This window comes from Prionailurus viverrinus, chromosome D1 (assembly GCF_022837055.1).
Source record: "Prionailurus viverrinus isolate Anna chromosome D1, UM_Priviv_1.0, whole genome shotgun sequence".
Classification (NCBI taxonomy): domain Eukaryota; kingdom Metazoa; phylum Chordata; class Mammalia; order Carnivora; family Felidae; genus Prionailurus; species Prionailurus viverrinus.
The window spans coordinates 22,162,298-22,185,699 of NC_062570.1; the positions used below are offsets into that span (position 1 = coordinate 22,162,298).

General features: G+C 39.6%; 1 protein-coding gene across 8 annotated transcripts in view; it reads left to right on the forward strand.

Annotated features, from left to right (window-relative positions):
• CCDC15 (coiled-coil domain containing 15) overlaps nucleotides 1–23,402 on the forward strand; it is a 100,539-nt gene that overhangs the window by 45,180 nt on the left and 31,957 nt on the right. The window contains exon 15 of one of the 8 annotated variants that reach the window (XR_007144833.1): nucleotides 2,528–2,790. The exons of 5 other annotated variants lie outside the window; for them this stretch is intronic. Coding sequence is in view for 2 of the 3 variants with exons in the window: in XM_047823396.1 (XP_047679352.1) it covers nucleotides 2,525–2,564 (40 nt within the window). In the remaining variant the exon portion in view is untranslated. Of the gene's footprint in view, nucleotides 1–2,524; nucleotides 2,791–23,402 lie in introns of those variants that run through there. 2 more of the 8 variants (XM_047823396.1, XM_047823397.1) reach the window with 2 other exon arrangements.

Genomic DNA, 23,402 nt, shown 5'->3' on the forward strand with positions numbered 1-23,402 from the left:
GTCCATTCTCTGCTTCTACACTGTCCGTGACCAAGCCATCAGGCTGCCAGGAGGCACCTGCATCCAGAATTTTATCTCAGATGGGGCCGTGTTTCCCAACTGCGACTGTTACCCACTCCGGCTCTCTGGGGGAGGGTCTCACTGAGCAATGGCCGGGTGCTTGACTGGCCCCAGGAATGTTCGGGAGACCATGCTGCTGCCGATGCTCAGAGACTGTGGCTGGGTGCCAGCCAGCCCCAGTAAAAGTTCCTGCGATTGTGTAGCAGCAGCATTTCAGGGATTTTGGCAAATCACAACACACATCTGGTACCAGGTTTCACCCTTAATGTCCTTGTTCCAACACCAGTGAATGTGGTGGCCCTTCTCCAAGATCTGCTGGGACCTTTGCCTGTGGGAAGGCCATGTCGCCTCTACCAATATTCTCCCAGCAGGGGAACTGCCTTTCCCCATGTGGCCTGAGGACCCCTTGGACCTCGCTCTCTGCTCCTAGGGATTTGCCTTTCCCACCAGAGCACTGCCAGGTATCGAGCTGCAGAGTTTCAGACTCTGCACTCCCCCTGTTTTTAGAGTCTAAATGGAATTTAAACTCCTATCTCCTTTTTCCCTTTTTTGTTCAGTCCTTTGCAGCTGTTTCCAGTCTTCCGCTTTCTATCCAGCTGCTTTCAGGGGGTGGTGCTTTTCCCATACTTTCCCCCAGTCTCCATCCTCTCTCTGCAAGCAAAAACAGCTCCCTGCTTTCCATGGCTTCTCTGTCCCCAGTTTACCTCTCCACACTGCGTACCTGCTGAATTTTGTGGTTCAGGTTGTGCAGATTATTGTGTTAATCCTCAAATCAGTTTTCTAGGTGTGCAAGATGGTTTAGTGTTGATCTGGCTGCATTTCAAGGATGAGAGATGCAAAAAAAACTTCCATGCTGTTCTGCCATCTTGGCCCCTTCCAGCAATGTAGACAATATCAACAGTGTCAGATATTGGCAAGGATGTAGACAAGTTACAACTGATGTATTGGTAGTGAAAGTGGAAAAGAGCATAACCACTTTGGAAAACTGTTTAGTATATTATATAGTTAAACATACACCTACCTTACAAACTATCCTTTTTGCTGCTAAATATTTCCTCAAGGAAAATAAAAGTATTCATAAAAACACTGAATAATGATAGAATATACTCTTTTTAAGTGTCCATGGCACATTTACCGAGATTGATTGTATCCTGGCTTATTTTCCAGACATGTTCTCTGACTATAGTGATGTTAAGCTAGAAATCAATGAGCAGTACATTTTAAAGAAATTCTGAGTCAAAAATAAAATTACAATATAAATTATCAGGAAGTGCTGTGAAGAGAATAATGAAAATGTAACAGATCAAAACTTGTCAGGTGCAGCTAAAACAGTGCTTAGAAGGAATATTAGAGCCTTAATTGCAGTTATCAGAAAAAGTAAAGAGGGTAAAAATCAATGTTTTAACTTTCCATCTTTAAGAAGCTAGGAAAAAATAGCAAATCAAAGAAGAGGAAGGAAGTCATAAAGAGCAGATATCATCCAGAAATGGAAAACAAATATACAATGGAGAAAACCAACAAAGCCAAAAGTTCTTTGAAAATTTAGTTTTTCCAGGCACATACCACTTTTACTAATCAGTAAAAAAGAAAAGAGAGACAACACTACCAATATTAGAATGAAAAATGAGCCATTACTACAGAGCCTAGAGACATTAAATGATATAAAAGGACATTACGAACAACTTCATGCTAAAAAATTTGGATCATTTTGATGATAGAGAAACTCCTTTAAAAATAAAAAATATCAGTGCAAGAAGAAATAGAAATCTGAGTCACTCCATACCACTTAAAGACAGTAAATCAGTTATTAAAAATCTTACCAAAAAGAGAGGTGCCTCGGTGGCTGAGTCAGTTAAATATTGACTCTTAATTTTGGCTCAGGTCATGATCTCATGGTTTATGGGTTTGAGCCCTGGGTCGGGCTCCACACTGGCAGTGAGAAGCCTGCGTCAGATTCTCTCTCTCCTTCTCTCTCTGCCCTTCCCCTGCTTGTTCTCTCTCTCTCTCTCTCTCTCTCTCTCTCTCTCTCTCTCTCCCTCCCTCCCTCCCTCCCTCCCTCCTTCCCTCCCTCTCTGTGTGTTTCAAGAATAAATAAATAAGCTTAAGAAAAAAATCTTACCAAAGAGAAAAATTCATGTTCAGGTCCAGACTCAGATGTCTTCACTGGGGGATTCTTGCCAAATATTTAAAGGAAGAACAACACCAAGTTTTACATAAACTATTCTAGAGAATGGAAAATAGGGAATTCTCCCCGAATAATTGTAGAGGCCAGCATAACGTTAATACTAGCCTGACAAGGACATTACGAGAAAGCAACATTACAGACTAATTTCTCTCCTCAATATAAATGTAAAATCCCAAGTGAAATAGTAGCCCAGTGGTCTTTGAGAGGCACTCTTGCATGCCCCTGTCTTTGGAACTAATTCTTTTCTTTTTTTAAAAGCCATTCTCCTCTTTGTTTTAGCAGTGGATTATGGAAAACTTGCAATTTTGTCTTGACATGAAAATATTTCGTTTTCATGGCGATCTTGCCTGATTGTCGTTGGAACTTCTGCCCAAATCTCTGCCTCCTGTCCCAGCGCAGCTTCTTAAACACCCTGAACTTTTCCCAAGCCATGGACCCAATGGAAACAAAGCTTTTTGCACAACCAATGATGATGAAAAGAATGACTAAAATAAAACATTCCAAAATGTTTGAGAATTGTGTTTGGATACTAAAAATAAATAATTTTCTCCTGTTCCATGTTTCTTAATTTTTCAAATTTTTTATCATTAGTATTTTTGACTTTGAGAGCCTAAACAATATCTGCAGGGGCCCCTTGCTGCTGAATATCCTGTGTATTTCGTAATAGAGAGTACAAGGACTTCTGAAACTTTTATGTGGCAATTCATGGGTGAGAATGGTTTTCCTCTGAGGTGTTTAATAGGTTCTTTAGTATGTTTGTATTCTCACATGCTTTTTCTCCCCTCAAGATATATTAGAATATTGTTGTCTTAAAAACCGCTTGACAGAAACTGCTGCAATAAAAAATTTTCTGTACATGTTTAGGATTGGGGTGGAAGAGGCTTGAAAAAATCCTCATGATGTTGTCTAGGGTAACCTTTAAGCCAGGATTCTATTTAAATATTTCAAGGATTGTTTTCTATTTTTAATGTTCATCAGGGCCATAATTATATAATCTTCCTGGATGATAGTTTCAGAATCTAAGGACATTGGTTCTCAGGAAGTCCATTCTTATGTGTAGGCTCGATTTGTCTTACTATCACCTAGTCATTTAACCATAATTATGATCTGATCTACATCAAAAATCCTTTTATTTCTGTAATGCCGGTATGTAAGCATTTTATCAACTCTTCAAGCAAAAGAACAGAAATTTAGTTCAGTTCAAATAACTGAAGCCAAGACACCCCTGCTGTGGATGTTTTATGTCTAACCTAAATCTTCTTATGACATGCCTACCACATGGCATAGTCAGTGGGGAATTCTTCTTTAGCTATATGCTGACCTTCTTTGAAAGCTTTTCTGCTTAAGGCTTTTGTTGTATTGCCATTTTCTCACTGGATAATCTTTTCCTTCTTTGATTTATACTCTTGACCCCAGAAAAAATATGAAGGTCTCTGTCTTACAGATGGTATCAGAAAATTAAATCTGTTGTCAATCATTTGCAAACAATTAAAAATTATTATTTTTTGCTTCTTCCTTGTTGAAGAAATGAAATCACGCATGACTTTTTTGCGTGGAAGTTATGATTTAACTGAAAGACAAAACAGCTTTAAAAAAAAGGCAAAACCACTTTAGCAGCATTCTAAAATAAACATATATCTTCTTTCTAGACAGAAATTGATAATAATGCTTCACCTCATTCAGTTGTTTTAAGAATCAAATAATATGTTTTCATTCATTCATTTAGGAGCAATTTATTGAGTATCTATTAATTGGTAGACATGATGGCTAGACTTAGGGGTTGCAACAAATGAAACACATCATCCCACTCTTCACAAAGATCTTACTAGATAGATTTCACTCATGAATGGGGAAGCAGGCAAATGAATTACATAGTTATAATACCATATATTAAGTATTACAAGACAGTATAGCATGTGGTTAAGAGCATGTGGAGATATGTGTTCAGGTCCCGTCTCTGCTACCTACCAGCTGTGTGGGAAAGGGATAATAGCAGTATATATTCCTGAAGTTGCCATGAGGATTAAATGAGGTAACATATGAATGTGCTCAATCTGGCACAGTAGCTGCTCGATAAATGTTAGTTGCCAAGTATTTAAGGAAAAATAATACCAAGTTTTACGTTATTCCAGAGAATGGAAAACCGGGAATACTTCCCAAATAATTATAGAGGCCAGTATAATCTCACTGCCAATCTGACAAAGGCATTACAATAAAGCAACGTTACAGACTAATTTCTCTTACCAACATAAGTATAAAAATCTCAAGTAAAATAAAATAGTTCTTTTAATATCATTAGAATAAAAAATTGCAAGAATATATGGGGGTACAGCAACTGTGTTTTGAACTCAGAATTGGGGGTATGTTTGTAGCAGAAGGCTTCCTGGGCTGAGTCTTGAAGGATTAGAAGCAGTAGTATGAGACAGAAGTGTAGTTGGAGGTGCCTGGGTGACTCAGTCAGTCAAGCCTTCAACTCTTGATCTCGGTTGTGAGTAAATGCCCTGCATTGGGCTCCACACTGGACATGAAATTTACTTTAAAAAAAAATTGTAATTGGTTTGGAGAAAAGAGTAGATGGGAATCTTAGGTAAAAGGAATAACATTGTAAAAGCAGTGACTTGAGAAAATATGACACTTCTGAGTTGCATATGATTGGAGCTAAAAGAATGGCAAGAGGTAAGTCTTAAAAAACAAAGACAAGATCATAAACAGCTTTGTATGTCATGAGAAGGGATTTGGATTTTATCCTGAAAGCAGGAGCCATTTAGAATGGATAAGGTGATTAAGAACTAGATGTTAGGAGATTATTGAAATAATACACTTAGAAGATGAGAGAGGAAATTGGTTTTTTTAAAAAGGATTATTATATGAAGTCCTTACTATGTGTCAAATGCTTTACATTCATTATGGTCTCATTTAATTGATACAATTCTGCAGGATAGTGGTAGCTGCCATTCACTGAGTGTTTATAATGTGTCCCAGCACTGTGTTGAGTGTTCTAGAGGCATTAGCTCATTTACTTGTTTCCATAACCTTATGAGATAAATTTGATTTTTATTTTAATCTCGTAGAAGAGAAAATGAGGTTAAGTAATTTGCCTAAGATTGAGATCACACTTAGCAATGGCAGAACTGGAATTCAGTCCCAAATTTATTGGATTTCAGGCACCCAACCTCTTTGAAGTCTGTAACACCACCTTTCAAATAAGCCAGAACCAAGGAGGCAAAGAGAAGGAGACAATTTTAAGAGCATAAGAGAGAGTCCATAATATTTTGTCAGAGGAGAATTCAGGGTTAAGTCCCAAGTTTATGAATTAGGTCACCAGGTAAAATCTAAAACAGATTTGCCTGGAAGGAGGTAGATGTGGAGAGAATAAGTTTAGTTTGGGGCATACTGGGTTTGAGGTGCTTAAAGGAAATCCAACTAGAGAATCCAGTAGGAAATGTTATGTTATTTTTAATAATGATTTCAGAAATCACTAAGGAAGAGTACTTATCAGAATCAGGAAGTGAGCAGACAGAAAGGTTGAATAGAAAAACAGGATCAGCAAGCAAAGATTTAGACCTGCTAGATTAGACCTTAATCCTGTTGTGCCAAAGAGGAAGATTTCTTTCATGTCCTTGAGAAGTTATTTTTCTAACAGGGCACCACTTTAACCCCTGAAATAGACCTGTGTTTTAATCCACAAGCAGAATTCCTTTTATTTGAGAATATCGGTGTTGGCACATTGCTGGCTCTGGAAGAAAAATACCATAGAGCCAAAAAGATAGGCCTCATTTTTAGTTTCAGGTCTGTATTTTAGTTTAACTTTGTAAAGGGTTAGTAGTGTGGCCTTATTAATATGGAGGATGACCAACAAGAATTTTTGAACTGTTGGAATGATAAAACTATTTTAAATGCTGTTTGCCTGTGATACTGCTTTATCTTCAGGATTCTTTTCAAAGTGTCAGTGTTGACCTATATACTTGTTTAGTTGTGCCAACACTCAGCATAGCAAGTTTACGGACCAATTTGCAGTGTTTTGTATTCTTACTCTCTTTTACTCCAAGTCTGACACTAGCTTCAGAATAACTTTCGGTGTTACAGCTAGGTACATTACATTGCCTGCTTCAGTGCTCTGGAAACAACCAATACATTGACATGTTGATTTCTGGCCTAGTTTAGTTTCTATTGTGTATCAACTGAAAGTTCTGTTTACACAAGAGGCCTTACAGGTATCAGAGAATAAGAACTCACTTACAGAATAGCTGTTTATGTCAACTTTGTAAGTTAGCTTTGTCATTTTCGACTTTATGATCCTTTCTGAAATTACCATATGGCAATAGTTCTTAATCTGAGAATCTGACCAAAGCTGTGGATTTTTTCCCCAGGAAAATACCTTTGAAATATTCAAATGGGGATGTCAAATTGGCAGGCAGTTAAATAGGTTTGAATCTCAGAGGAACTGTGTATGATGAGCTGTAGCTTTTGAGATACAGGTGTTAGTGGGTGGGAACTGAAGCAGATGGCATGCATAAAGTCACCTGGGGAGAAGTTGCAGCGTGAGAAGTGAGGGAAGAATGCCTAGGTATGTTGTATTTCTACTTGGGTACTATGACTTTTTGGAGGGCCACAGACTATTTTAATATGTAACTTTTTTTTTGCTCTCTCAAATCAGTTTTTGCTACCTTGGGTACAATATTGCTCCCATTGAGGATATATGTGCTAGATGGATTAAATGACCTGTAAACCACCACTACCATTGACTTTGGAGAAAGTTGTTTTGATGCAGCGATTGATGGGCCTATAAGCTACATTGGTTTAGGTGAGGAGGTCAGGAAATAGAACCAGAAAGTCTAGACAACTCTTACGAGATGTTTGATGTGAGGAATAGTTGGGGTGGGAGTGAGGGCTGATTCCGTTATTTCTAGTAACTGTCTTATTACCAAGATCTAAAGAGACAGCATTTGAAAAACAATGCTGACATGTTTCCTTAGATCTTAGTTTTCTGGCTTAGAGGATAATTGGTTTTGAGAATTATACCAGTAGCTAATCTTTCCCGTTGTCATTCACTTGGAGCCGTTTAAATTTTACCATTGAAAACCTCAATTTGGTTCATTATCTGAACATTAACTTTTACCACTTGCCTTTTTCACAACATAAGGAGTTATTGAACTAAGAAAATATAAATGCCTTCAAAATACAACTTCTCTTTACTGGCTGTCTTTGGTGTAATATCTCTATAAATGTAGATCCCTAGCCAAGAGCCCCTTCATGATCTTAGGCTCATCTTTTAACTTTTGCACTCTTAATCTTTTCCTGTCATTCTCTTGCTTATTTCACACATTGTGTTTTAAGAAAGCAAGTTGACATATATTTTAAAGTCAGTTGTGAACGAGTATGTGCCTGTCTTGGCCTTTCCACACACATTACCTTTTCTCGTATTGCTACTACACCACCTTACGTGCCTTTATCTTCATCTTCACTGATATGAAAACATCTCTGTCTGCCCAAGTTGCAATAATGAGATTTCTCACCTCATTGCATTTGAGTTTGAATCATACTATAAAAGATATGCTTATGTTTTATACTCTTTGAGGAGTATTCAATTTAGACTTAGAGTTTTAGTTTAGCAAAGAATGGCAAGTGTGGGAGAACAGTTGTAAGAAAATCCTTGTTTAAAGTAGTCTTGTCACTCTACTAGAGGTGGCCTTGATTAGCTGTGAGAATCTGGATGGACTTGAGTTCCATATACAATACAACTACTGAGTCTCTTGTACTTTTCCAGTGCCTGATCTTTCAGCCTTTGTAAGACAACTTCCTGGGTTTTAGTATATGCCTGTGTTAATCTAACTAAAAGGAAGGCCATAATTCCCCTGGAGTAAATAGCCTGCCACAAATGGATAGAAGCCCAGAATTTTCAGCAGTCCATGCTTTATTGAAGAGGTATGGGTGTGAATTGGCCTCATACTACTGTTCAGAAAACAACAGCTCTTTTGTTTCAAATTAATTTTTAGCGGTTGACATTATCAGCATATAAGGTTTAGTCTTGAATCTGTTATATTTTTTTAACAAAAGCTCATTACTTAGATTTTCTTTTTTTTTTCCATGAGCTACTTATTTCCTCTCTACTTGTAGGTGGATTAAAAAAATAAATATAATTAATGTTCAATTAACTGCACATATTTAAAGTACAAACTTTGATGTTTTGACATATATATATACATGAAACCATTACCATAGTCAAGATAGTGACCATATTATCATCCCCAAAAGTTTACTCATGCCCCTGGTAGTCCCACTTTTCTTTTGCTCCCTGTCTCTACCTCCCTAGGCAACCAACCAACCATTGCTTTCTGTCAATATTTGGTTTGGAGATAGCTTGGATACAAAGTAGCCAACAAGAAAGAGGAATGTTGCTCAGAAGGGGTACTATGCATGGCATATAAAGGCACTCCTCCCAGGGACAGGGGGACTAGGAGTGAGGAAGTGCCCTTCAGTCCCTGGATCATTATCTTGTGATATCACTCTTTGGTCACAAGACAGTCATAGGATACCTTTTTCCATGGTCAGCATTCTTTAGGGTACCTGAAAAATAGAAATATTTGCTCAAGCTGACTCTAAATTGTTACTTCTGTGTAAACTGTTTCTTTTGTTTTTGCTCAAACAACCTTTATTCTCTAACAGTTGTTACTGCTTGTTTGTTCTCTTGCCCAGAAGGAGGTATCTGTCTTTAAGCATACGAAAACTTAACTGGCCTTAGACCAGTGACTTCATAGGAATTAGATTCCTCTTATTTTTCCTATACTGCCTCATTACAACATGTACTCTTGTGCCCAGCTCCTTTTACTCAGCATAATTATTTTTAGATTCATCCTTGCTGTAGTATCAAGACTGATTCCTTTTTGTTGTACAATAGTATTCCATTTTATAGATATACCACACCATCCATTCATAGCTTGATGGACATTTGGGTTGTTTCCAGTTTAGGGCTACTAGAAAAAAGACTGCAATGAACATTCATGTACAAGTCTTTGGAAATATGTTACCTTTTCTCTTGGGAGTGTAGCTGGGAGTAGAATGGTTGGATCATATGGTAAGTTTCTATTTAAATTTTTAAAGAAACTGTCATACTGGTTTCCAAAGTGGTTGTGCCATTTAATTTTACCACCAGCAGTGTAAGAGAGTTCAAGTTTTTACATCTTCACCAATACTTGGTATTTGGTATAGTCAGTCTTTTATTTTAACCATTTGAATAGGTGTGTTATGGTATTACATTGTGGTTTTAGTTTGCATTTCCTATACATCTGAAGGTGTTGAGCATCTTTTCAAGTATTTATTTGCCATCTGCATATCATTTTTGGTAACATTTCTGTTCAAACCCAAAGTTTTTGAGTTGTCTTACTGAGTTTTAAGACTTCTTTAGTATAATCTAGATACAAGTCTTTTTTATCAGATATATGCTTTGCAAAGATTTTCTCCCATACCGTGGTTTGTCTTTTTATCTTAACATTGTCTTTTAAAGAGCAGAATAAATTTTGATGAATACCTGTTTTTCAGCTTGTTCCTTAGTAGATTATGTTTTTGGTGTTATATTTAAGAAATCGTTGCCTAACCCAAGGTCATAATTTTTTTTTTTTTTTTTTTTGCTTTCTTCTGGAAAGATGATCACTTTAAGGTTTTATATTTAGATTTGTAATTTAGTTTGAGTTCACACTTTCATATATGGTGTGAAGTTATTTTTTGCATGTGGATATCAATTTGTCAAAAAGGCTATCCTTTCTCCACTGCATTGCCTTGTGCCTATGTCAACAATCAGTTGTACAACAAATGGAAGGGAAAATTAATAAGTTGGACTTCATTAAATTAAAACCATCAAGAAAGTAGAAAACAGCTACAGAATGGGAGAAAATATTTGCAAATCATATATCTAATAAGGGACTTGTATTCAGAATATTTAAAGAACTCTTACAACTCAGTAATAAAAGGACAATCCCAATTAAATTAAAAAGGATTTAAACAGACATTTCTCCCAGGCAAACATACAAATGGCTAATAAGCACTTAAAAGGATGCTCAACCTCAAGAGTTATTGGGAAATGCAAATCAAAACCTCACACCCACGAGCATGGCTGTTATAAAAACAGCAAATACCAACAAGTGTTGATAAGAATATGGAGGAATTAGAATTCCCATACATTGTTGGTGGGGAATGTCAACTGGTACAGTTGTTTTTGGAAAACAGTTTAGCAGTTCCTCGAAAGGTTCAACAGACTTACCATATGACTCAGCAGCTCCACTCCTGGATATATAACCAAGAGAACTGGAAATGCACATCCACACAGAAACCTGCACACGTGTTCGTGGTGGCATTATTCATAATAGCCAGGAAGTAGAAGCAGCCCGCGTGTCCAAAAACTGATGAATAGAGAAATAAAGTGTGGTATATCTATACAGTGGAATATCAGCAATAAAAAGGAATGAAGCACTGATTCAGGCTACAACATGTAGGGCTTTGAAAACATTATGCCAGGTGAAAGAAGCCAGTCACAAAGGCTGCATATTGTATGATCCCAGTTATATGAAATGTCTAGAACAGGCAAATCTATAGTCTCTATAGATTTGGGAAGGAGGGGATGTAGAGTGACTGCTAACGAATACAGAGTTTCTTTCCAATATAAGATTTCTTTTGGGAGAGATGAACAGGTTCTCATATTACTGTGATGGTGAGCGGTATGGCATTCAAATTTTATCTTAGTAAAGGTGTTTAAAAAATGAGCTTTCCATATATGTGTTGGTTTATTTCTGGACTTGCTCTTCTTTTCTGCTGATCTATTTGTCTAAGTACAAATACCATGCAGTTTTGATTAGTGTAGTTTTATAACAGTGCTTGAAATCACATAGTGATAGCCCTCTGGTTTTTTTCCCCAGAGCTGTCTTGGCTCGTCTAGGCCCTTTGCATTTCCATATGAATTTTAATCTTTGTTTATTTTTGAGACATACAGAGACAGAGTGTGAGCAGGGGTGGAACAGAGAGAGAGGGAGACACAGAATCCGAAGCAGGCTCCAGGCTCTGAGCTGTCAGCACAGAGCCTGATGCGGCACTCAAATCCACAAACCGTGAAATCATGACCTGAGCCAAAGTCGGATGCTCAACCAACTGAGCCATCCAGGCACCCCTGCATTTCCATATGAATTTTAAAATAAGTTTGTCAATTCATACGAAAAGCCTTCTTGGATTTTTTGATTGTGTTGAATCTATAGATAATTTGGGGAGAATTGACATGTTATGATACTGAGTCTTCCAACCTGTGACAAAGGTATATTGTTCCATTTATTTAGCTCTTCTTTAGTTTTTCTCAATTATGGTTTTTATTGTACAGGTCTTTCACGTCTTTTATCATATCTGTCCCTAAGTATTTCATATTTTTGTAGTGGTGTTTGGTAATGGCTTTGTAAATGGTGTTTATTTTATTTGTTTCCGATTTTTTGCTGTTGTTGCTAGTATGTGGAAATGCACAATTGATTTTTGGGTATGGATCTTATATCCTGCAACCTTATTAATAAGCGTACTTATTCACTGGATTTATTTACATGGTGATCATGTGTTATCTTCAAAGACACTTGTATTTCTTTCTTTAAATCTGGCTGGATGGCTTTTCTTTCTCTTTCTTGGCTGATTATACTGGCTAGAACCTTCAGTACAATGTTGAATAGAAGTGCTCAGAGTGGACAATCCTGGATCTCAGGAAAACATTTAGTCTTTCATCATTAAGTGTCATGTCAGCTGTAGTTTTTTCATGGATGCCATTTAGTTTGTTGGGAATTTTTATCAGGCATGGATGTTAGATTTCGTCAAAAATCTTTTTCTCTCTAGTGAGATAACCATAATAGTTTTTCTTTTTTAGTTTATTAATATGGGGAATAACATTGTTTGATAGTTGAATGTTAAACCAACCCTGTGTTTCTGGGGTACACCTCACTTGGTAATAATATATAATCCTTTTTTTTTTTAATGTTTATTTATTTTTGAGAGAGAGACAGAGTGTGAGTGGGGGAGGAGCAGAGAGAGAGGGAGATACAGAATCTGAAGCAGGCTCCATCCAGGCTCCCAGCTGTCAGCACAGAGCCTGACGCAGGGTTCGAACCCACAAACCGTAACATCATGACCTGAGCCAAAGTCAGGTGCTCAACTGACTGAGCCACCCAGGTACCCCACTGTATAGTCCTTTTAATATATTGCTTGATTAGATTTGCTGAGAATTTTGTTCAGAATTTACGTCTGTGTTCTAAGAGATGCTGGCTTATACTTTCCTTGTAATATCTTTGATTAGTTTTCATTTCAGAGGCTGATAGAATGGGTTGGGAAGTATTCTCTCCAGTTTTGTTTTGTTTTGTTTTGGAAGAGTTTATGCAGAATAGGTATTATTTCTATCTTGAATGTTTGGTAGAATTTGCCAATGAATCCATCTGACTCTAGACTTTTCATTGTGGAAAGGTTATTTTTTTTTAACGTTTATTTATTTTTGAGACAGGGAGAGAGCATGAACAGGGGAGGGTCAGAGAGAGGGAGACACAGAATCTGAAGTAGGCTCCAGGCTCTGAGCTGTCAGCACAGAGCCCGACGCGGGCTAGAACTCACAGACCGCGAGATCATGGCCTGAGCCGAAGTCGGCCACTTAACCGACTGAGCCACCCAGGCACCTCTGTGGAAAGGTTATTAACAACATTTTCACTGTTGATAATAGATACAGGGGTATTTAGGCTATCTCTATTTTCTTAAGTAAGTTTTAGTAGTTTGTGTCTTTTAACAAATTTGTCATTTCATCTAAGTTGTTAAATATTTTGGCATAACATTGTCTTTAGTGTTCTTCTATCATTCTTTTACTATCTGCAGAATCTGTGGTGATGTTGCTTCTGTTGCTCCTCTTATTTTTTATCTTAATAATTTGTTTCTTCTTTTTGTATGTGTGATCTAGGTGGCTGAAGATATATCAATTTTATAGAACTTTTCAAAGACCTAGCTTTTTCATTTTTTTTTTCACTCTTCTGTTCCCCAATTTATTGATTTCTGTTTTGATCTTTATTATTTAGTCTCTTCTGCTTACTTTAGGCTTAATTTCCCTTTTTTGGGGGGGTTTTCTTAATGTAGAAGAGTAGGTCATTGATTTGATACCTTTCTTCTTTTCTCATATAAAAAATTCACTACTCTAACAGCACCTGATGGATTCATTTCCATTCAGTTCCAAATACTTGCTCATGTTTCCTTTGTTTCTCTTTGATCGTGGGTTATTTAGAAGTGTATTATTTAATTTCCAAATATTTGGGGCTCCTGGGTGGCTCAGTCAGTTAAGCATCCGTTGGATTTCAGCTGAGGTCATGATGTCATGGTTTGTGAGTTCGAGCCCTGCGTTGGGCTCTGTGCTGACAGCTGGGAGCCTGGATGGAGCCTGCTTCAGATTCCGTGTCTCCCTCTCTCTCTGCCCCTCCCCCTGCTCACATCCTGTCTCTCTCTCTCTCAAAAATAAACATTAAAAAAAATTTCCAAATATGTGATTTTCAAGTTTCTCTCTCTTTTTTTTAATGTTTATTTATTTTGAGAGAGAGAGAGAGAGGAAGAGAGAGAGAGAGAGAGTGTGTGTGTGTGTGTGTGTGTGTGTGTGTGTGTGTGAGTGTGTGTGTGAGTGTGTGAGAGAGCTGGGGGAAGGGGCAGAAAGAGAGTGAATCTCAAGCAGGCTCCTCACTCAGCACAGAGTCCCACATGGAGCTTGATCTCACCACTTTGAGATCACCACCCAAGCTGAAATCTGGAGTTGGACACCTAACCTACTGAGCCACCCAGGCACCCCCGTCCTTGCCATTTTTATGCTTACTTACTTCATCAATAATTGAGACAGTAGTATTGAAATCTCTGTGGATTTGTCACATCTCCTTATAGTTCCATCAGTCTTTGCTTCATATATTTTGAAGTTCTGTTATAAGATGTATAAATGTTTGAGGTTGTTATGTCTCTTTAATGAATTGACTCCATAATTATGAAGTGATCTTCATTATCCCTGAGAATTTTGTCTTCTCTGAAATCTACATTGTGTGATATTAATATAATCACTCAGCCTTCTTTTAATTAGTGCTAGTGCAATGTATTTTTTTCCATCCTCTTATTTTTTAACCAATTTGTTCCTTTATGTTTAAAGTGTATTTCTTGTCAGCAGCATATAACTAATTCTTGACTTTTTGTCAGATTTGACAATTTCTGCCTTTTAATCGGGGTGTTTCAGATCATTTACCTTTAATGTGATTATTGACAGGGTTTGATATCAGAGTATCATATTGCCGTTTGTTTTCTATTTGTGCCATTTGCTTTTTGTTCCCCCCATTTTTTTTCTTTTTCTGCCTTCTTTTGAATTACTTTTTTGTTTTTATAATTCTGTTTGATCTCCTTTGCATGTTAGCTATAACTTTTTTTTGTTATAGTATTGGTTATTCTAGGGTTTGTGGTATACATGTCTAGCTTTTCTACAGTCTACTTTCCAATGATATTATACTACTATACATATAGTATAAAAATCATAGTATAAGAATCTTGCAAGACTATACTTCCATTTCTCCTATCCCAACATTTGTCCTATTGTTATCATGCATTTTACTTTTTTTTTTTTTTTTTACACTTATTTATTTTTGAGAGATACAGAGACAGAGTGTGAGCGGGGGAGGGCCGGAGAGAGAAGGAGACACAGAATAGGAAGCAGGCTCCAGGCTCCGAGCTGTCAACACAGAGCCCAATACGGGGCTCGAACTCATGAACCGTGAGATCATGACCTGAGCCAAAGTCAGACGCCTAACTGACTGAGCCACCCAGGCGCCCCCATGCATTTTACTTTTATGTACAAACTACATTATTATTTTTTAAAGTCTATTATTTAAAGACACAAGAAGAATAGTTATATACATAACCTAAAGTATTATTTTGCAAAAAAAAAGATAAAGTATTATTTTGCAACCTTTAACATTTCTTGTAGTTGCTGGTATGCTGGCAATGAATTCTTTTAGCTTTTGTAGGTCTAAGAACAACTTTGTTTCATTTTTCCCTTTTATTTGTTCATTTATTTATATGACATGCTTTTTAAATTTTTTTTTAACATTTTATTTATTTTTGAGAGAGAGACAGAGCACAAGCAGGGGAGGGGCAGAGAGAGGGAGACACAGAATCCGAAGCAGGTTCCAGGCTCTGAGCTGTCAGCACAAAGCCCAACGTGGGGCTCAAACCCATGAACTGTGAGATCATGACCTAAGCTGAAGTCAGATGCTCAACCGACTGAGCCACCCAGGTGCTCTGTTTAACATGCTTTTTAAAAAGTGCACAGTTTAGTAGTGTCAATAAATGTTATATTCACATTGCCATGAAGCAGATCTCCAGAACTTTTTCATCTTGCAAATAGAAAACTCTGTACTGTTAAACAACTCCCCCTCACCCCACAGCCTCTGGTAATTGACCATTCTACTTTCTATTCCTATGAATTTGACTACTTTACATCCTCGTATTAGTGTAATCATATGTTATTTGTCTTTCTGTGACTGGCTTATTTGACTTAGCATAATGTCCTTAAGATTTCCATGTTACCATATTTCTTTCCTTTTGAAAGTTGAATCATATTAACATTCTGTTGTATATAACAGCACATTTTATTTAGCTATTTATCTGTAGATGAACATGTGTTGCTTCTTAATGCCACAGTGAATATGGGTTTGCAGATATGGATGTGCAAATACTTTGCTTTCACTTCTTTTAGATATATACTCAGAAGTGGGATTCCTAGATCTTATGGTAGTTCTATTTTTAATTTTTTGAAGAATGTCCATCCTATGTTCCACAGTGGTTGCTCCATTTTGCATTCCTGCCGACAGTGCACAAAGGTTCCAATTGCTCACATCCACGCCAACACTTATTTTGTTTTTTTGATAGTACCCATTCTGATGGGTGTGAGGTGATATTTCACTGAGGTTTTGGTTTGCATTTCCTAATGATTAGCGATGTTGAGCAACTTTTACTATGCCTGATGACATTTACAGATCATCTTTGGAGAAAAATCTGTTCAAGGCTTTTATCCATTTTTAATTGGATTATTTGCTTCTTTTTGGATTATTTTTTTTTTCTGCGCTTTATTTGAAATAATTTCTATCATTTATGCTTTCAGATTTGGTTCTGTAACATCTAATCTGCTGGTAATCCCATCCAGTGTATTTTTAAAATTATTTTTATGGAGCAGTTTTAAGTTCACAGCAAAATTGAGAGGAAGGTACAGCAATTTCTCATATACTCCTTGTCCCCCAACATTCAGAGCCACCTCAGTTATCAGCATACTCTACCAGCGTGGCACATTTGTTACAAATGATGAACTTAAGTCCCAAAGTCCACAGTTTACATTAGGGTTCACTGTTGGTGTTGCACATTTATGGGTCGGGAGAAATGTATAACGGCATGTATTTATCTTTATAACCCCATACAGAGTAGTTTTACTGCCCTGGAAGTCCTGGATGCTCTGTCCATTCATCCCTCTAGCCCTGCCCTCCCGTGCTAACTTCTGGCAACCACTGATCTTTTCACGGTCTCCACTGTTTTGCTGTTTTCAGAATGTCATACACAGGTTTCCCTTGCTATCCCAAAGTAGAGCATTCCTACGAGATCTTTCATAAGCTGAAATGGCGTAAAGCTAAGAAGCAATTACCATTAATTGATACAGAAAAATTTTTGAGTGTTCCTAGACCCAAAAAAATAATCTCTCCTAAGCTTTTCTGACTCTAGAACACATCATGCTAATGGATATACAAAATAAATCAAGATGAATCACAGATGCTAACCTTCACAGCGGTGGTGGCTTGATGCTGAGATTGCTGAGTGTAGTTCCCAAGGAAGAAGCTTCGTGGTGCCACTCTCACTGCTGAGGGTACCGGCTCCCTCTGTGATGGTTCACTGCAAAACAAAAACTGAACACTGTTTTCATTTTTCGTAAAAGCAAAAATCTTCAGATTTCTTTCAGTTAGTGAAAGTAGGTGTTAATGTAAGGCTTTTGTAAAAGCAAAGTGGAATAACACAAACTTTTGAAAATCTGGGGATACCTGTAGTTGGGATCATACAGTATGTAGCCTTTTCATATTGCTTCTTTCAATTAGTAATATGCATTTAAGTTTCTCTATGTCTTTTCATGGCTTGGTAGCTCATTTCTTTTTACCACTGAACAATATTCCATTGTCTGGGTATATCACAGTTTATTTATCTGTTCATCTACTGAAGGACATCTTGGTTTCTTCCAAGATTTGGCAGTTATGAAAAAAGCTGCAATAAACATCCATGTGCAGGTTTTGTTTGGATATAACTTTTGAAGTCCTTTGGGTAAATACCAAGCAGTGTGACTGCCAGATTATATGGTAAGAGTAAGCTGGCTGTGCAATTTTGTATTCCTGCTAGCAGTGAGGGTTCTCTTTGCTCCACCTCCTTGTCAGCATTTGGTGTGACAGTGTTCTAGATTTTGGCTATTCTTTTTTTTTTTAATTTTTTTTAATGTTTATTCATTTTTGAGGAAAGAGAGTGTGATGGGGAGGGGCGGAGAGAGAGGGAGACAGAATCTGAAGCAGGTTCCAGGCTCTGAGCTGTCAGCATAGAGCCCAGCGTGGAGCTTGAACCCATAAACTGTGAGATCATGACCTGAGTCGAGGTCAGATGTTTAACCAACTGAGCCACCCAGGCGCCCCTAGATTTTGACTGTTTTAATAGCTGTGCAGTGGTATCTCATTGTTTTATTTTGCATTTCCCTCATAGCATACGATGGCGCATTTTTTAATATATTTGTTTGCCATCTGTACAGTTTACCCTTGAACAATGTAGGGGTTAGGTATACTGATGCCCTGCACAGTTGAAAATTTGCATATGACTTTGGACTCCCCCAAACTTAACTACAAATAGCCTAATGTTGACTGGAAGCCTTACTGGTGACATAAATGGTTGATTAGCACATATTTTGTGCATTTTGCGTGTCATATACTGTATTCTTACAATACAGTAAGTTAGAGGAGAGAAAATATTATTAAGTAAATCATAAGGAAGAGAAAATACATTTATAGTACTGGACTGTATTGAAAAGAATCCATGTATAAATGGATCTGTGCAGTTCAAACCTGTGTTGTTCAGGGGTTGGCTGTGTATGTATATGGAGAGAAAGTGATAAAGCAGATGTGACGAGATGAGAACTGGTGAATCTAGGTGAATAGTACACATGCTCATTGTATTATTCCTTCAGGTTTTCTGTGGGTTTGAAGCTGTCCAGAGGAAAAAGTTGGGGGCAAAGGTATAGTTTGGACTCTCACCGTCAGCTCCACCATGAAGATGGCTCTCCACCACACTTGCCAGAAGAGGTCCCTAAAATCCTAGGGCTTTGCAAGAGGGAAGCAGCTGGATTACTAGGAACTGCTTTTCTAGCAGCTTCCCAGTGTGGCTGGATTCAGAGCCAGCTGATTGGGGGATGTCAGGCCACAAAGGGTGGATAGATTCAGTTTGTCTGATACTGAGATAAAAATAGGCCCTATATCTTAGATAGCCCTGCTAAGGTGCCTCCATGGATATGAGTAATGGTCAGACCCAGGGGATCAACCAGGGCTTCGAAAGCTAGACAACTGGAAAACCTGGAGCACCATGCCAAAGGTTCTTTTCCTGAATTGCCTTTTCCTACTGAGATGAGAGAATACAAAATGAAGCAGTGCTCAGAAGTTTGCTACCATCCCAGTGGGAGCAGCCACCACTCAGGCCTGAGCGGAAGTCTGTGGGTGCTGGGCACTGTCAGCACCTGGCTGGCTGGTCTGCACAGGGTTTGCTCTGGTGGGCCATGCGGGTCCAAGTCACTGACCTCGGACCGAGAGCACCTGGGGTAAGTCCTGATCCCACACTTGTAAGCTGTGAGGCTGATTCCCATTATTCTTGTTCACAAAACCCCAGTTTTCTTCTCTCCTGCCTGCCTTCTTGATGGGCTACAAAAACTGAAAACAAACCACGAAAGGGCCTTTCAACTCCTAAAGGCCAGTGAGATATCTGTTATTATTACTTTGTAGGCACAAAACAATTAGTTTTGCAACTCAGCTAGATGGTTTTTAGGCCTTGAGTATATTTTTATTACGAGGTTGTGTGAGTGAAGTCCTTGAAACCTCTGAGGAAGCAGGATTGAGATACCTTGAGATGCTCATTTTCTCCTGAGCAAACAGAGAATGGCAGAGGATGATGCCCTTGTGATAGGCCTTAACCGATGAAATAGATCCCCACAGGCAAGTGGTGACACACTCACACTGTCCAGAATGTCAGCATCCTGGCTGAGCCAGCGCTGGCAGCTCTCTGTCAGAGTGCTGCAAAAGAGGGAAGCAGGACCTCCACTCAGTCCAGGATGTCAGCCCATCGGCCTTGGCATCTCAGGGGCAGCAGAGCAGAACTGGCAGAGTGGGACGGGAGCAATGCCTTTGGTTAGTCTTCAGGAGGAGGGGGTTGAGTTGGCAGGTATATGCTACAGAGAAAGACTTCACTCAGTGCCAGGGAGAACTTTCATGTGGCCTGTCCAAGCTGCAGTGGTTGCACAGAGCTCCCCATACTCTGACTCAGCTCCATCACCCCTCCTTGAAGAGCAGCTGGGGAAGATGCGCCATTGACCAGAGAGTTGGATCAGATGATATGCTAGGTCTCTTCCAACCTTAACAATATGAGCCACTTTTATCTAGCAGTGAATCTGAATTAATCCATGCTCTGCTTCCTAGCCATGTGATCTTGGACATGTTTATCAGGTTTCTGAGCCTTCATTTTCTTAGCTATAAAATGAGATTATCAACATCTACTCTGCTTATCTCACAAGGTTGTTTTAAGGCTCAGCAGAAATAAGCAGTGATTCCTGGTGAAATCATAAATGTTCTCACGTGACTCTCAGTACTCTGCACACAGTGCCAGGCTGACCAAGTGAGTGCCTGGACTGGCTGTCCCATGGTTCAGAGCAAGGATCACATGTGCTCAAGGGGTCAGCACTAAATCAGATTTCACTAGCCATCCTCCCTCTGTGGTTACCCCTTTGGCCATTTTTGTCTTCTTTATCCCTGTATCGGCTCTTCCCTTCTTTCTTTCCCTTATATTCATTCATCTAGTACTTTCCAAGAGGTTATTATGTCCCAGACATCTGCTGGGCCAGGGGGAGCATGTAAATTATTGCCAGTCCTGCAGATGTGGTGCAGGGAGAATACAGAGAAGGAATGAGGTCAGCAGTGCTCTTAGAGAGGTTTGTGCTGTGGGCTCAAGGGGTGGCAGTCTTTGGCGGGGCAAGGCTGGAGGAAGGGAGGCTGACAGGGGAAGTGTCACGAGGAATATGACATTTGGGCCTGTATTTGAAGAACAGATGTTGATTTTCCAAATGGAGAAGGCGAAGGGAGGGCATGAACAAAGTGCACGTGGATGTGAGTGTTAAAGCCCCATGGACTTTGCTTCTCTGCCCCCATCCTTAACCAGCTCCTCTCCTCTGGTCAGCTCCCGCACGTAGCTTCTTTCTAAGCAAAAAGACTTGAAAACTAAAGATGGTTTTTGGAAATACTGCTTGCTCATTGAGGGCTGTAAAATATTACTATGAAATAAAGACAGTAATTCTCAACCCTGGCTGTGTACCAGAATCACCTGTGGTTTGTTTTTGGTGTTGTTTTAATTCAGATTTCGTGGCTCCACCTTTCATGTATTCTGATTTAGTAAGTTTGGGGCAGGACTGCTGAAATTGATATGATCTGCTTTTACACATTCGGAGGTAGAAATATTGTCACATGATCTTTGTTTTTCCAGTTCTCACTAAAAACTGCACGTGTTTTATTGCAGGAAGCTCAGTATCACCTAGTAAAGATTCTCATCTAGCTTCAGTTCTCTGATAAGCCTAAAGGCTTAGAAGTTCTAAAAAAGTGATGGAACTGCTGTGGGTGGGGTTAGCCCATCTTCTGTTCCCAGAGGGGATAGAATGGACGATGAGCCCTTCACTACTTATCTTCCCTGTGCCTCAATTTTCTCATCTGTGAAATGGAAACTAAAACAGTTCCCACCTCATAAGATAGTGGTGAGGACTAAAAGAGCACAGAGAACGTCATAGCACATAGTAAGTGCTCAGTAAATAATGGCTGTCGTCATGGGGGCGTCAAAGCCTACCTGGTGATTACTGGTGTGGGCTCTGGAGCCAGACTGCCCTGGCTCCCAGCCTGGTGGCTACTCTCTGTATAACCTCCACAGCTCAGTTTCCTTCTCTTTACAATAGGGCTGGTCATGACTCCCTCACAGAACTGTTATTAAATGTGATTAAATGAATGAATAAGTGCAAGGCACTGAGGTCATTGCTGCACAAATAGCACCAGAGAAATATTAGCATTTATCATTACTTCTGCTGTGACCTCTCACTGCCTTACAGCGTAACTGTTGGGCCCTCGTCCTACCTTGTCGTCAGCTAGTGCTTTCCCGCTGCTCCTAGCAGCCTTTCAGGCCCAGCTGTGGCCCTTTGAGAAGGGACCACCACCTCCCCCTTTGCTACCCGTAGCCCACTGTACCCTGACTTGGTCTCCTAATACAGCAGTTCATGTACGCAGGCTCCTGCCAGGATGCCAGCCGGCCCTGCAGTGCTGAGTCAGGACTAGTCCCAGCTCCTGTAGCTGGTGGAGCCAAAACCTCCATTCTCCCACCTTCTTCCCCACAGAGATCCACCCTGGGGTCCACAGCATTTCTGTGGCCATCTTGGAACCTAAAGGGTCTGGGCACGGCCCTGTCCCCAGCGAAGGTAGTCTTTTAAAGGACGTTAGGGTAATTCCTGGGGTCCCCACATCCTACTTTGTTAAAAGGCTGCTTGCCCTTTGGTGCCACGTGATTGACCCTCATTAAGGATATTGCCCGAGATAACCAGGTGCTGACACACACTCTTCTGGTGGAACCATTGTTGGGGATTTTAAGGCGCTGTTTTGCTTCTTAGAGAAGGTGAAACCCACACATCTAATCTCTGCTTGGAATCTGTGTTATGTATAATTTAAAAAATTTTTTAAGTTTATTTGTTTTGAGAGAGAGAGTACATGCACGTGCATGCATGAGTAGGACAGGGGCAGGCAGAGAGGGAGAGAGAGAATCCCAAGCAGGTTCCATACAGCACAGAGCCTGACATGAGGCTCAAACTCACAAACTGTGAGATCATGACCTAAGCCCAAGCTGATGCTTAACCAAGTGAGCCACCCAGGTGCCCCTGTATTATGTGTAATTTTTTTAAACCCAATGCCTGATTCTAATATCCAGCCAAGGTAGAGAATCACTGAGACAAGAAGACTGAGATGTAATGGTTGGTAAAAGTCACCTCTACAAGTTGGGAGGCAGGCTTATTTCCTGGAGGCTGCCATCCCTCGGAATATTTTGATCTAGAGTATTGGAGCTAAGTCTGTCCTTCAAGATCAGCTGACTCAGTGATTCCCTGTCCAGTGTGCAGCAGAATCACTGAGGTGGTCTGCTTATCATACAGATTCTTAAGTCTTGCTGATTCAATAAGTCTGGGAGTCCCAAATCCTAGTGAGATGCCCTAGTGGGAAGGGACCCGTGGGGAGGGTGTGGACAGAGTGGGCAGAAGGTTGCCCTTATAGTTAGCCTAAGCAGGGAGTTGTACGAGACCGGGGAGGTATCCTGGGTAGGTGGTTCTCATCAGAAGGTGGAAACATAGTGCAGCTCTCAAAGTTAAATCTCAAATCTCTTGTCAAATACTGTATGCCCTGTGTGGCTAGCAGGACATATTTGCAGATGGAAGAAAATGTATGTCCAAAGTAGGAATCCCTATATCAGAACTCTCCATGGGAGCGAGGTGAACCCCTGGGGATGCAGGCTGGGGAGACAGCTGCTGCTGGTGGGCAGCAGGGAAAGGCTTGGGCCCTGATCACCTCATGGCTCCTTTCTGTCACTGGTGACCACATGAGCCCAGGGGCAAATGTTCTTCCCATCAACACCTTCTCACGTGCTGCTGCCACCACTGGCTTCATTTCCCAAATGTCCAAGGATGTGAGGCCGAGCAAGCCTGAATGAGGTCAGCAGGAGCTCTCTGGAATTTTTGAGAAGTTGTATAAGGCAAATGCCTGATCACACCTTGAATTCTTTGTGTGAAACCTTT